This window comes from Selaginella moellendorffii, unplaced genomic scaffold (genome assembly GCF_000143415.4).
Source record: "Selaginella moellendorffii unplaced genomic scaffold, v1.0 SELMOscaffold_123, whole genome shotgun sequence".
NCBI classification, from domain to species: domain Eukaryota; kingdom Viridiplantae; phylum Streptophyta; class Lycopodiopsida; order Selaginellales; family Selaginellaceae; genus Selaginella; species Selaginella moellendorffii.
In genome coordinates this window covers 369,277-382,853 of record NW_003314384.1, presented here as the reverse complement: position 1 = coordinate 382,853, position 13,577 = coordinate 369,277, and the positions used below count along the sequence as shown (strand labels likewise).

General features: G+C 52.2%; 3 protein-coding genes across 4 annotated transcripts; 1 reads left to right on the top strand and 2 right to left on the bottom strand.

The window, feature by feature from the left end:
- Positions 1–7,266: 7,266 nt before the first annotated feature.
- Positions 7,267–7,756, bottom strand: LOC9633435. The gene is made up of 2 exons (XM_002991719.2): positions 7,745–7,756; positions 7,267–7,697 (listed from the first exon to the last, which is right to left on the bottom strand). Exon 2 carries the CDS (start codon positions 7,686–7,688, stop codon positions 7,287–7,289), a length of 402 nt encoding a protein of 133 aa, XP_002991765.2. The 5' UTR covers positions 7,689–7,697; positions 7,745–7,756; the 3' UTR covers positions 7,267–7,286.
- On the bottom strand, positions 7,726–10,093 carry LOC9644122 (PRA1 family protein H). 2 transcript variants are annotated; one of them, XM_002991718.2, is made up of 5 exons: positions 9,664–10,093; positions 9,468–9,604; positions 9,320–9,391; positions 8,966–9,256; positions 8,699–8,886 (listed from the first exon to the last, which is right to left on the bottom strand). In XM_002991718.2, exons 1-4 carry the CDS (start codon positions 10,035–10,037, stop codon positions 9,207–9,209), a joined length of 633 nt encoding a protein of 210 aa, XP_002991764.1. In that variant the 5' UTR covers positions 10,038–10,093; the 3' UTR covers positions 8,699–8,886; positions 8,966–9,206. The 2 variants fall into 2 exon arrangements, with proteins under 2 accessions (XP_024521321.1, XP_002991764.1); XM_024665553.1 differs by lacking the exons at positions 9,320–9,391; positions 9,468–9,604; positions 9,664–10,093 and having other exon boundaries at positions 7,726–8,886; positions 8,966–9,197.
- Positions 10,094–11,669: 1,576 nt separating this feature from the next.
- LOC9644119 (pentatricopeptide repeat-containing protein At2g35030, mitochondrial) lies at positions 11,670–13,577 on the top strand. Its single transcript, XM_002991756.2, has one exon. It carries the CDS (start codon positions 11,670–11,672, stop codon positions 13,575–13,577), a length of 1,908 nt encoding a protein of 635 aa, XP_002991802.2.

Below are 13,577 nucleotides of genomic sequence, written 5' to 3'. Positions count from 1 at the left end.
TTGTTGCTAAGTAACCAACTTTAGTTTTGCTATATTCACATCTTCGCGAGCCAACGCTGCGATGCCACTTAGCATGGCCGCCACATGGACTTGTGCCAAGTAACAGAGCCAGAATATAATTAGAGTCAACGCCAAGCTAGGGTTAGGGTGGATGCTAGACAACTACATCTGGCTGATGAGTCCCAAAAAGGACGAAACCGGTCTCAGGTTGTCTTTTGTCCTCTCCCTCATCACGAATAAATGAAAATTCATTCTCTTACCTCCTTTACTTGCTCCCAATCACACTGTTTTGACAACGGCACATAGAGAATGTGGATTGCACAAAGTGGTGCCACGATCTCGCTAGGTCTCTTTGATGGGAAACAAGCGAGGATATCAACAGTGGTGGCATCGTGGTGGAGACTCACTCTTGCAGCAGTGCGGCTTCATTACACCATCCTAAAGGAGCGGGTGAAACCAAGGCAGCTAGAGGAGTGGCAGTCCAGGTGGCTCCCATACTTCGGCAGAATGGTAGGTGGCGAGATTTGCTGGCAATGGTCCCTCTTGGACTCTGTTCTACGTTCAGCTCATGGGGGAGACTTGGACATCGACATGATTCAATCGAGACGACCACGTCCACTTCTACTCTAGGACTAGGTCCAGCTGTGACAAGAGGATCACGTAGAGTAGCTCATTGAGAGGGCGGCACGCCCAGTTTTTGTATTAGTCCCATTGGAACATGGGGAATGTACATACACGTTCAGCGATCTCGCCAGGTCCTTCATGTAGAGTAACTCATTGAGAGGGTGGCATGCCCAGTTTTTGTATTAGTCCCATTGGGACATGGGGAATGTACATACATGTTCAGCGATCTCGCCGGGTCCTCCCACGAGGAAGACTGTTACAAGGTCGGGGTCCTGGAACACATACGGAAACAAGCCAGGACGGGAAAGGGCCCTCTATATCAATGGCTAGAACACTGTTGTGCAAGGCAGCAAGTGAGCCATGCAAAGCAGCAGCCCAATAGGATGAGAACCATGGGATAGAAGTGGTGGACGTTTCTAGGTTGGGAGATGGCCAGGTCTTGGAAAAAGCTGAAAGTGTAAGCCATGCCAAAGGTGAAGTGTCCACTGAGAGTGGAGAAGAGGATGAAGCTACCTCCCTTCATCCACTTGCATGGTCACTGGCTGGAGTGCAAGAACTTCATGAGAGTCTCAGGCCAGTCACAAGTCAGAAAGGCTTGCGGGGAATCATCCCAAATACTTTTGCAGCTGAGGGGGTTCACAGGGATGGATGTCTCACAGAAGTGCAGGAGTGGTACACTAGGATCAGATCAGGAGTCACCACCAGAGCAGCAGCATGTGCAGCAGCAGCAGAGCTAGGGCATGGGACAAGAGAACTCAAGTCTGCCCCACCCAGAACGACAAAAAACAGAGAGGAATAGGGCCCTAGTGTGGATGCACTTCTGTCCTGCAAGATCAACATGGAGGCCTCACTAGAAGATGAGTTCACAATCGGCTTGCGTGGACAAGCTATTACTGGGAGATGCTCAGGAAGATCACGCTGCTGCTGCTCCTCGCCATGGCTGAGAATTCCACATCGCAAATGCGTTGCTGCTGCTTCACTGCTTACTCGTGGGATCCGCTGCTCCTCGATGACAATGGTGATCGTGGGAAGTCAATGCTGCTACCCATCACCCACCCGAGCTTGTTGCTAGTGCTGTCCACGGCACCATCCCAGCAAGAGCTCCATGCATTCCTCTCCCATCCTTGGACACGGCCGGGCTTCCTGAAGAAGAGTGAAGAATCGCTTCTCTCCATAAGCTCTTGTAAAAGAAGAATGTACATGCCCTTTGGTTCCGGCCACCGGGAGAAGCCGCCGCCTTGATGGATTTGCTCCAATCTGTCAAGAGCTCCTCCTCCTCTTCCTGGGGTTTCTCATCCGTGGACACCTTCCTCGTCGCCACCCTCGTCATGCCACACTATCTCCTCCTTCCAGTGCTTTTGCTGCCGCTAGTTTCCTCACACACCACCCAACACCATACTACTCCTCCAGACAAGCTCCGTGTGCGCATCTCGGACAAGCACCGGTTTGTGTGTCCAGTTCAAAATGGACATGTGCTAGGAGCAACTCCCCCATTTGCAATGCTGGACATCATGAAGCTGGACAAGAAAGTGAATTCAGAAGGCTCTCACAAACTTAAAGAGTGGTGTTCCACTGGGTACATAAGGCTGGTTGTGACAACACACCCACACCCACACCCACACCCATGAGCATGGTTGGTCCCGACCGTTCCAAACGCCGACTGGCCGACCGGCCGACTGTGGTTATCGACCGGCTGTGAAATGCCAAATGGCTAAATGGTTCACAAATTTTTTTTGATAAAAAAAATACCTTTTTAGTAAAACCACATTAATAAAAGTAAGAAAACCAAAGCATGAAACCAAACCAAACCAAAGCATTAGACCAAACCAAACCATCTACTACTCATCTTCTTCAACATCACCAGCAAGTTCCTCGACATCTCATGCATCTTCCTCAACAATCACATCCTCATTTGGAAGATCTTCTTCAGCTAAATCTTCTATACCAAGAGATTCAAGTCTAGCTTGCATCTCTATAATCCTCTAAATCTTCTATACCAAGAGATTCAAGTCTAGCTTGCATCTCTATAATCCTCATCCATTGTGGTTTGATTGCAATTGTGTCGAAATTAATCTCTAGAAATTTCATTTCTTCACTTTCAACATAATCCACCTGTAAGCGATTAATTTTTCCATTCTACTTTAGTCACTTAACCACGCCTTCGACCACTTGGAGGGGTCTCACTCACCACCTCCTTAAGTCCAATTCAGGACTTGGGACTTGCTAGCCCCGAGAATGGCATCCATGCCACTCATCCCTTGCACTTAGTCCAAGTGCTCCACGTGTCCGGTCCCAAGACCGACACCCCAAGGTACCACCGACATACTAGCCCGTTACGCTAAGGCCATGCCCCTTTACCTTGGTCATACCGGTGATCTAACACCACCTGCATCACAATCCTGTCTCTCAAGGACTGGACCATCTGTCCATGAGTGATCATTCCAGATCCCCTCCTTAGCATCCTTAGGATGCCCACAGATGTGGGGAATAGCCTTCCCCAATATCCCTTTTCTGGTCCCCACCAAGTCCCTTTCTGCCCACGGCTGTATTCACCAACACTACCACTGGATCGAGGCCCACCGGCCCGACCACTAAGTCCCACGGTCCTCTGGGACTTCCTCACCACACGACTGTGTCCTTGGTCACTAGCCCAGAGGACTGCTCCTCTTCCTTTCCACAGTCTGGGCCTTTGGGACAACATTTCGGAACACCGTGGCCTTATGCAAGCCACCTGGGTACTCTCCCCACCTTTCGCCTTTAGGTGCTCTAGCCATGGGCTTAGAGCGAGGTTCCGTTGAGCCACGCCTGGTATCCAAGTAGGTAGTGCCACCCACACTTGGACTGGGAGCATCGGCCAGTCGATCTCCCGGGGGAACTAGAGCCGGCTCTTGAACACTTCACCAAGCTACCCCGCTTGTCGGTCCGTATTCACTCTAGTCTTGGACTTCCCAGTGGTCAATTCATCACCCAACACTGGGTCTGGCCTTCTTGGGCCAAACTGGCCTTTCCTAGCCAAACTAGCTCCACTGCAGTCCTCCCCCTACTATACTTTTGGAGCTCACCAAACCCCCCAGGGTCTGGGAGATGAACGCTTTGGGCTTTCACCCTCTCAAACTCGAACTCGGACTCGGACTCGGACTCGGGCTCGGGCTCGGTCTCAGTCCCGGTCCCGGTCTTGGTCTCGGTCGATCTCGGTCCCAGTCTCGGTCTCGACCTCGGACTCCATCTCGGGTCCTTCTCGGACTCCATCTCAGACTCCGTCTTGGTCCATTTCGGACTCCATCTCGGACTCCGTCTTGGTCCACCTCGGACTCCATCTCGGGTCCATCTCGGACTCCGTCTCGGTCCACCTCGGACTCCATCTCGGACTCCATCTCGGGTCCATCTTGGGTCCATCTCGGACTCCATCTCGGATTCCATCTCGAACTCCATCTCGGACTCCGTCTCGGTCCACCTCGGACTCCACTTCGGGTCCATCTCGGACTCCATATCGGACTCCATCTCGGACTCCACTTCGGGTCCATCTCGGACTCCATATCGGACTCCAACTAGGGTCCGCCTCGGACTCCATCTCGGACACTTCCACATGTCATGTGTTGGTCCTTTTTGGGTCCCTTTTTGGAGCCTTGCTTATTGCTCGCTTCGTGCTCGCTCCTTGAGCACTTTGTTGGGAGTTCCACTTCCGCTCTCAACCTTCCAAGTCAGAGCTTTTAGTCCAAACGTGTTACACTCGTTTGGGCTTTCGCTTCGGCCACTACCACATGGCATCCTTTCCGGCTCCACTTTGGGGCCTAGGGATTTTGTGTCTCACACCACCACTCTGGTGTTACTGTGTACATAAACCAACTTCTACATACACCATAAACTAACAAATGCTCCATCAAAATGCCTACTCTATAGATTTGTTGTAGAAACTAAAGACAAAGGGGTATTAGCAAAATGTGCCTTAATTCGTTTTGGCAGACCACCATACATTTTTCCACAATAATTACATTTCCAACACCCAACTCCTTTGCTGGAAGCATAAGGAGTGAACTTGGTAACATGGGACCATGCCCAATCGGGCACCATTGCTCAATTGTGCCAGAATTGCTAGAATCAAATCTTTGAAATCACTGGAATCGTAATTTCCATTTTAGGGCAAAAATTTCAAGCGTTGTGGACTAGGTGATTTGCGAGGCCTCAGCAAGCTGCTCCATGCTCAATCGAAAGCAAAGGCTGACCGACTGGAGAGTGTTGCCCTGTAGAGCTTGGTATGCATGCAGCTCCTATAGGCTATAGCCCTCTTCATCAGATTCTATGTAGGCTTGCTGGGCTGGGCATTTGTGGATGGATGGATCGCTCCATACATAGCAGCAGGAGAACAGCAAAGCAGTGGAGATGCAGTGGCAATGGCGATAGTTGTAGCAGCATCAGAAATCTAGCCCCTGTGAGTGCGATCACCATTTTTTCGCCGAACGGAATCACCGAACGGAACTGTCCGACTGCATTCGGCTGACCACATTCGGTGGCGGTCAGGATTCTGGCTGAACGTGGTTGGGACCAACCATGCCCATGAGCAGGAGAGCTGGCCTTCAAAGAAGTAAGCCTGAGTGAACATTCCAAAGAAAAAGCTATGGTAAGCTTTGAAAGTCATATGTTATGTGGTTTGTTCTGTAGGTTCCACCTTTGTCAACTGTTTGGGCCGGTGAAAGGCTAGCTGGTACCATGAATGATGAATTACTAGAAGCTATAGAAGAGCTGAAGAAAAATCTGAAGAAATGGAAAAGGGGGCAATAAGCTACACTCGTTCAGCGAGTTTTTCTTTTTAGTGTTAGCCTCCATATATGGACGAGGAATGCAAGCTCAAATTTGGAGGATTGACTGAACCAGCCATTATTCTTTAACGAATTGTTCAGGGCTGGTAACCAAATGCTGGTTAGAGAGGACCACTACACGATATTGAAGAAGCTGCACATAGGGGGCTTTTGGACACTGAAACAGCTTATGGGAGTGTTGGACAAGGTCTGCAGGAAGACCACAAAGAGGATGCAAGTCTTCAACCCAAGCAAGAGTTGCAAAGTTCATGTAGATCTAAAATCCTCCATGGTTGAGGCAAAGAGGGAACAACCTTGGCCGAGAAGGTGCTTTAAACCCAGGGACTTTGTAATGCTGCAATGGGAGATTGAGCCAGATGGAGAACGAGTTAAGCTGCACGTGGACTCAAGTGTTCATGGCCCCATCACTAGCATGGGGAGATGGCGATGTGGAAGTTTAGTTCATAGTCTCTCTATGTAGGTTGCCCCTTCTAGGTGACAAGGGAGGATATGTTGTTACCAATGGGAGAAGAGTAGTACATGCTGATGGTGACTAATGACAAGGTCAAGGGGAGGATTTGAGTGCTTCACTAGGCACCAAAATAGCTAGTCATTATGCAATCACCAACCCACTTGAGGGGAATGGCACACTCAAGTGGTGGCATCAGCAACTGATCAAAGACTTGGATTGGGATCCTACAGAATGGAGGTGAAGTTTGAACAGTTTCTTCTCCTTTGAGGTGGAGGCATGGGATGGTTTGTTGATGAATAGAGAGGAGGCATGTGGAGAGATCCTAAAGTTATGGAGAAAATGAATCAAGCAAGGAGTTGACACAAACCAGATGGTGGACAATATGTTAGATTTCTAGAAGCTGCCAATTCAAAAGAAAGTCAAAATCACTTTTGGCTCCAATAGGACAACAGTTCTAGGACGATGCAAGCCGAGCACGCACTGTGGGAATGTGACATGGGAAAGTAAGTATGGCAATAAATTCTCAAGGTAGCTCATGAGATAGGGGACATTCAAGAGTTTGAAGCAAGGTGTGGCAATATGCTCCACTGGTTCAAAGGAGCACGTGGCCCAGCCACAAAGTCCAGCTTGGAGGCACGTCATATGTCATGGATGACATGGTTGGAAGATGTGAGTCCAATGGGATGAGATTGGTGTTGAGGTCGGAACATTGGTCTAGGAGGCAATGGGCCATAAATGCTGGCCAGTATGGAGAGCAACAAGATTACAAACAATCTAGGAGGTGTGTAACCACCACCACTTTGATGGGTAACAAGCAAGAGTATTTGCTATTGTGGCCACATGGTGGAGATTTACTCTGGCACCTATTCACCTCCACTATGTCATCCTAAAGGAATGGGCAAAGCCTGATCATTTGGGGAAGTGGCGAACCAGATGGCTCCCATGTTTTAGCAGGGTGATTGATGATGAGATCCATTTGCAGTGGCACCCTTCTAACACTATTCTTTGTTTGGTTTTGGGAGGGGACTTGGACATCGACATAATCTGAAAGATATGACCATGTCCACTTCTACTTCAAGATTAGATCCACTTGAGACATGAGAGTATCACGTAAAGTAGCTTGGTGATAGGGCGGCATGCCCAGTTTTTGTATTAATCCCACTGAGACATTAAGGAATGTACATACGTTCACCAAATCAAGCTTCCTCCACATGGCTAGGGTTTCTGCCCTTTAGAGTGGCTAGTGGAATATTGGTTGTGTTTTTGGGGGATTTTGTTAGATCTTAAGGAGTTAGCTTCAATTTGGTTTTATTTTTGTTGCTGTTGATTAAGTTTATAAATATTACTAACTTAGTGTATTAGCATTGGTTCCAATGGAGAATGGGCCTTATTATTTAGCTTAGCCTATCATCAGCCCCAGGCTCGACGCTACATTTGCATTCCTGTTTTGTCAAAGATGCCCGGGCTGTGCAAGAAAAGTTTGACAGGACTTCTGCCAGCCACTTTACAATAAATGTCGAGTTGATTCCCACAGGCTTGTTTTTGTAATGAAGGCTGAAGCATTGTCCTGGACTGGAAGAATCCATGGGGCATTTGGCCGTCCCTCCGTCTCTCCAATAGCCTTCATGCCCAAGGCCGGCCCAGTCAGCCAGGTGCTTGTAGATGAATTGACCGTTCCCTGCAAGCTGCAACCAGCCCTGGGGAAATGCCTCAAGAATTCTGCTCCCAGGATTCATGAAAATCATGTTGGTGAGCTGAGCACCGTGAACAGATACAAGAATATCGGTTGTGCTCATCAGCTTTACCTGGATCAACGTTAAATATTGAGTCGGTGTCATGGACATATTTTTACCTGGGAGCAGAAATCAAGCGCTGAAAACCAGACGACGGACCACTGGCAATGGGGCCGCACCTCACACACGAGCTTGACGGCATGCTTCCAATCACTCAGGTTGACAAAGGCACGCCCTCGTTCTCGGGCCACAAGCGCGACACGGACGGTCGTGTCGTCATCGTTAACCCCACTGCCTACTCCGCACCATTGTCGGGTCCGGCACCGAACCTGCTCGAACAAGTCCCTCAACACAGCCCCTGAAACGCCCCCAATACCTCTCCTGCTCACAACTGCTCTTTGGAAGCACACCACCCTGCCTTCTGGATGGTACCTCAGTGTGTCCACGCCTGTGGTGACACCGTTGGAATCCAAGACGCTCCGGATCCAAGCTCCCAGATCGTGACGTATCTCCCCCCGGTGGAAGATTAACATTCTATCGCTCCGTTGGCAGCGGCTGTCCATCCTCCAGTGGACGAATTGGATGAGGTTATACATAGAATGCCAGGGGTTGACGAAATCAAAATGAGAATCCGAGACGAGGGTTGTTCCCGGCAGAAGCAGCGCGTCCCCTGGCACATGCTGCTCAGCAAATGCGTACAGGTTCTTGGTGCCATCTCGGGTGCTGTTGCCTCTAAAGCACAAGACTCTGGACGAGGCGGAGGTGTTGAAGTAGAAGAATTCGGGGACCCCTGTCCGATTTGTGTCTTGGATCTGGGACATGAACACGTAGCTGGTACCATTCTTGGAATCCTTGACGGGGTGAAAGCGCAGGGAACGTGCTGCTTTCGACCGCTCACCTCGGAGGAATGTGAAGGCATTGTTTTGGAGAATGGAACTGTGGATCAACACAATCCATGCGAGGACTACCAGTGCAAGTGCCGCTATGGGTGCCAAAGCTCGCCGGCGCACCATCGGTTTCATTCTCCCGGGGGCCTGGAGGCCTTCTCATGCTTGTTCTGTGGCAGAGCGTTATGGCCGGAATCGCGCAAGGGCGCGTTACCTTTCAGTTACTTAACAAATGACAAAATGCCAGATCTTGTGTGCTCGAAACCGGAGCCAAGAAAGAAAAGAGGGTCCGTTTGCAGCTCTCACTTTTTGAAGTATTTCCCAAGCCGCTGCAGGTGATAGTTGATGGTGGTCTTCACTTTGGGCGCCCTGGCCTGTCACAACGAGGAAGGGAAGGCGTGAGGGAGCGGCAATCTAGCTGTAGGTAGCAGCAAAACGAGCACAAGGACGCACCTGGAACTCAACGCAAGCATTCAGGGCTTCTTTCTCCTTGATGCACAGATCGTCGTTGAAATTGGTCCTCTTGAGGCAGGCCAGAAATGCCATCATCTCGTTCATGCACGGCTGTGCCTTGGGCCCGAACATCTTGGGATTTACCTTGAGCATCTCCTTCTTGTGAACCATGGCGACTCCACCGCCTTGCGTCCAGCCCCACAACCCTAGGTACTACTAAAATAAAACTTCGAAATCTCTCTCACGTATTTGGTGGTGTGATCTTCCTCATGGAGCTGTGCAACACCAACACTGCGGCACCGAGGAAACAAAGAGTTTAGAAAAGAGAGAGCTTTTCTCAGCCGAGGACCTCACCTGTAAAGCTTAGAGCTGCTGCGCAGATCAAGGCCAGTGCCACCCTGCAGTACATGAGAAGGAGCATTGTGCCTGACATGGAAGTACGAGTGCTATAGTGAGCAAAGCACAAATCTCTGGCATGAGTGAACGGAGAAGAGAAGCATACCAACATTCCCGAGCGCCACCAGCAAGCGGAACAACACGCCGTGCCTCTGTATCTTGAACTTGTTGATGAGGATCCTCAGCCCATCCCACAGGCCAAACAAGGACACCACGCCCAGCAAAGCCAGAGGCATTTTATACCTGGCTAGGCAGCACAAGAGAGCAATGAGACCTCGGCAGGGAGAAGGGAGATGACTCACAAGACGCAGGCGAAGGTGATCGCGATGAGGACGAGATAGTTGCCCGTGTAGCGCTTCAAATTCTCGTCCATCCTGAACTTGACTTGGGTGACACTCATCGGCCACGAGTAGGTCTCGGCCGGTCCCTTGCCGCAATCCAGAAATTCTGCCGTCCACGGCACCGGCTTCTTACCCAGGTCCTCCACCGTGAGGCTCTCAAAGGGGTTGAGCTTGAGCAGCTTACACAGCGCAACGAACGATCCCTGCCCGGCGATGATGGCGTTGTCCAGCGTACACTTTTCCAGAATCTCCAGAAACCCCTTATCCTTGAGCCAAGCTTCGAAGCTCGACTGGGGGATGCACAGAGACAGCGGATTCACAACGAAGCTCGGCATTGCTTGCTTGCTTTGCCTCTGCCTCTCAGATTAGGGCGAGAAAAGACAACCCTAGGCACGTGGCTGCCACGTGTGAGCCTTCGGCTGAATCTTGGTCAGTTGGTTTCTATGGAGTTGGTTTCGTCTCCTTCCTCGCGTGCCCGGGGACTGGTGACGATGGGAGACATGGACGTTGACGATCACCAAGACCGCATTCCGGCACACCAGGCGTCCCCCAGGCCCACGGGATTGCAAATGTTATCTCCCAGGCAACAGCAACAGATGATGCAGCAACAGCACGTCGACGATATCACCTCCAACAACTCGAGCGTGGCCGAGGATGCATTCAAGCCCCCACCGGTAGCGCCACCATCGAGCATGATACAGGAGTTGCCACCCCCGCCCACGCCCCAAAGGTTCCCGCCGCCAGTGCCTGACGAGCAGAGGCCTGCTGCTCTCTACGACTTTAGCCCTCCCCCAGCGCCAGAGCGAAGGGGTTCCTCGCAACAGATTGATATGCTGAATTTCTCGAGAGCAGCTCCACAGTATGACCAGGTGCCGGTTATGGACCTCCTACGAAGAGCATCCCAGTTTGATCAGGTGGAGCAAACTCCCGGTGCTGGCAGGCGGGCGTCGTCGCAGTTCCACGACAGTTTTGGAATGCCCGACCAAAGAAGGCCTTCTGCATTGGTTGAAGGGATGCACGACAGGCCCAATCTGCCTCCGGTTCTGACCTCGGTCCCCGTCGCGGACGCGGCAATGCACGACCATAGACCGTCCTTGCTCCTACAACAGCCCTACAACCTTCCGCAGTCATCTGCTACCCCAACTCCAAGATTGTCATCAAACAACTTCGTCCCTGTGAAACGAGGTCTAGATCATCCCACCCAACATGTAAATGCACTAAAAATGTGTCTGCAGCAGACAGTGGTTTTGTTTCGTTGCCAGCACCAATCAGCGAGACTGAACCTTACAGCCCAGTGTCCAGTTCTGGCGAGGGTGTTGGCGGGCACATCGACCGTGGTAAGTGTACGTTCTTGTAGCCCGACGCCTACTAGCATTACTTGTTTGTTTCTTTTTCAATTGAACATTGGAGTCTTTGATCAGATGCCATGTTGGCCCGAGCATATCAAGACAAGCAACAGTCGCAGGTCAAGGCTTGGGAACGGCACAGAAACACCAAGAACTACAACAAGTATTGCGTGTATCTTACCTTTAGCTCCAGAGGTTACATTATCCTAACACGATTTTAGATACGAGAGCGAGATTGCGAGGATCACGGCATGGGAGGCTTGCCAAGTAGCGAAGGCCGAAGCCCTCATGAAGAAGAGCGAGGCAAGAAGCCCTGCTTAATCTTTATATGCACCTTAAGGAATTCAACCGTGCTGCAGGAAGAGCTGGAAAAGAAGCGTGCCAAGCTGAGAGAGGGATTTAAGAACGAGATTGCATCCATTCACAGGAGGGCGGACGACTGGAAAGCGATAACCGAGACTCGACGTGTGGAGGAGATACTAAGAACGGAGGAGGGTGCCGCGCGGTTTAGAGCCACGGGAATGCTTCCAAAGAAGCCATTGCTCCATATCCAGTCGCTGCGTGATATGTGTTGTGGCCTCAACTTGCCATACAAGAGGTGATTCATAGCAGTGGCTAGCGATGGTGGTGTTGGCTCCTCCTTCGACACCAGCATACAGATCTTTCGCAAGGGGCGGGCTATCGGCAGGAGGGCAAGAGCATTCCGAAGAGGAGCCGCCCGGCGGGGCATCCAGTGCACCGCAACTGTTACATGAAGAAGAAGAAGACGAAGAGGCGCTGGCACGGCTGCTGCGCTCGTGTGGCGATCCGACTCATGGTAAGCGCCTCCATGCACGTATCCTTGCCGGTCCCAAGCACCGCAACAGCGTCTACCTAGCCAACCTCATTGTCCGAATGTATGGGCAATGTGGCCATCTAAGAGATGCTCGAGCAGCATTTGACTCCATCCGGGAGCCGGATGTCTTCTCCTGGAACATCATCATCGCCGCGTATGCCAAGGATTTGCTTGTGGATGAGGCCAAGGCACTCTTTGACAGAATGCCTGCGCCAAACACAGTCTCGTGGAATACCATGATCACAGTCTGCTCCAAAACAGCACGCCTCAAGGAGGCCAAGCTCTTGTTCGATACGATGCCCAATCGCAACCTCTTATCATGGAACGCAATGCTTTCCGGTTATGCCCACGGTGGGTACATGGCGGAGGCCGGATGTATGCTGGAGAGGCTTCCAGAGCACAATGTAGTGTCGTGGAACACGATTGTTGTTGGCTACGCGCGAGTGGGCGATGTGGAGCGAGCGCGATCCGTGTTCGACGCCATGCTCGAGAGGAACATCGTGTCGTGTACGAGCCTGCTACAGGCGTATGCCGCGGTGGGAGATGTGGCGGCAGCGAGGTCCGTGTTCGATGCGATGCCGGAGCGGAATGTGGTGACTTGCACCGCCATGCTTCAGGCGTATGTGCAATGCGGCGACGCTGCCGGAGCACTGGACGTGTATAACGGCGCCATGCCTGAGCTAAACATGCTGTCCTGGAACGCGCTGCTGGCGTCCCAGGTCCACTCGCACAGCCTGGCGGCCGCAAAGTTGGCATTCGAGGAGAAGATGCCCGAGTGGAATGTGGTATCATGGACGTGCGTGCTGCAGGCTTACACTCGCTGGGGGCAGCTGCAAGAGGCGAAGCGCATGTTCGAGTGGATGCCAGAGCGGGACGTGGTGGCGTGGACGGTTATGCTGCTGGGATTTGCCGAGAGCGGGCGGGCTGAGGAGGCGATATGGCTGTTTGCATGCGCTCCCGAGCGGAACCCGGACATGTGGACGGCACTTGCGGCCATGCACTGCAGGAGCGGGGATGCGCGCGAGGCGGAGCGGGTCATGGCGGCGGTGGACGGCGGCATACCCGCCAGGAGCGTCGTGTCGTGGACGGTGATGGTGGAGGCGTATGCGCAGGCCGGGCACATTGGCCTGGCGGCGCAGCTCTTCTCCAGGATGCCCGAGCGCGACACTGTGTCGTGGAACGTTATGGTCGTGGCCTACGCCCACTGCGCCCGTGTCAACGCCTCCGTTCACTGCCTCCACACGATGCACGTCCTGGGGCTGCAACCCAATGGGAGCTCCCTCTTGAGCGTCCTCTGCGCGTGCAACCACATTGGGACCGTGAGCTCCGCGTCCCAGTCCATGGTATCGATGATGCTGGACCACGGCATCACGCCCCAGCCCCATCACGTCTCGTGCCTGGTTGACATATTGGGCCGTGCAGGGCAGCTGCGCAACGCCCAGGAGCTTGTGGAGGAGCATGGAGGTGGCCCGGGATGGGAGAGCCTGCTGGGAGCCTGCCAAGTCCATGCTGGCGGCGCCATCGGCCGCGAAAGCCTGGCCGCCCAGCGTCTCATGATCAACAAGCCAAAGACTGCGTCATGGTTTCGGATGTTGTGTCGCGGAACCAGCTGCTATCAGCCTACTGCCGTGGTGGGCATGTTGGCCAGGCCAAGAGGCTGTTTGATGCAATGCCGCTGGCGGAGCGAGACTTGA

Excerpts from the sequence above, each read along its gene's own strand:
- LOC9644119 (XM_002991756.2), top strand. The coding sequence starts at position 11,670 with ATGGTGGTGTTGGCTCCTCCTTCGACACCAGCATACAGATCTTTCGCA.
- LOC9633435 (XM_002991719.2), bottom strand. The coding sequence starts at position 7,688 with ATGAGCACAACCGATATTCTTGTATCTGTTCACGGTGCTCAGCTCACC.
- LOC9644122 (XM_024665553.1), bottom strand. The coding sequence starts at position 8,647 with ATGAAACCGATGGTGCGCCGGCGAGCTTTGGCACCCATAGCGGCACTT.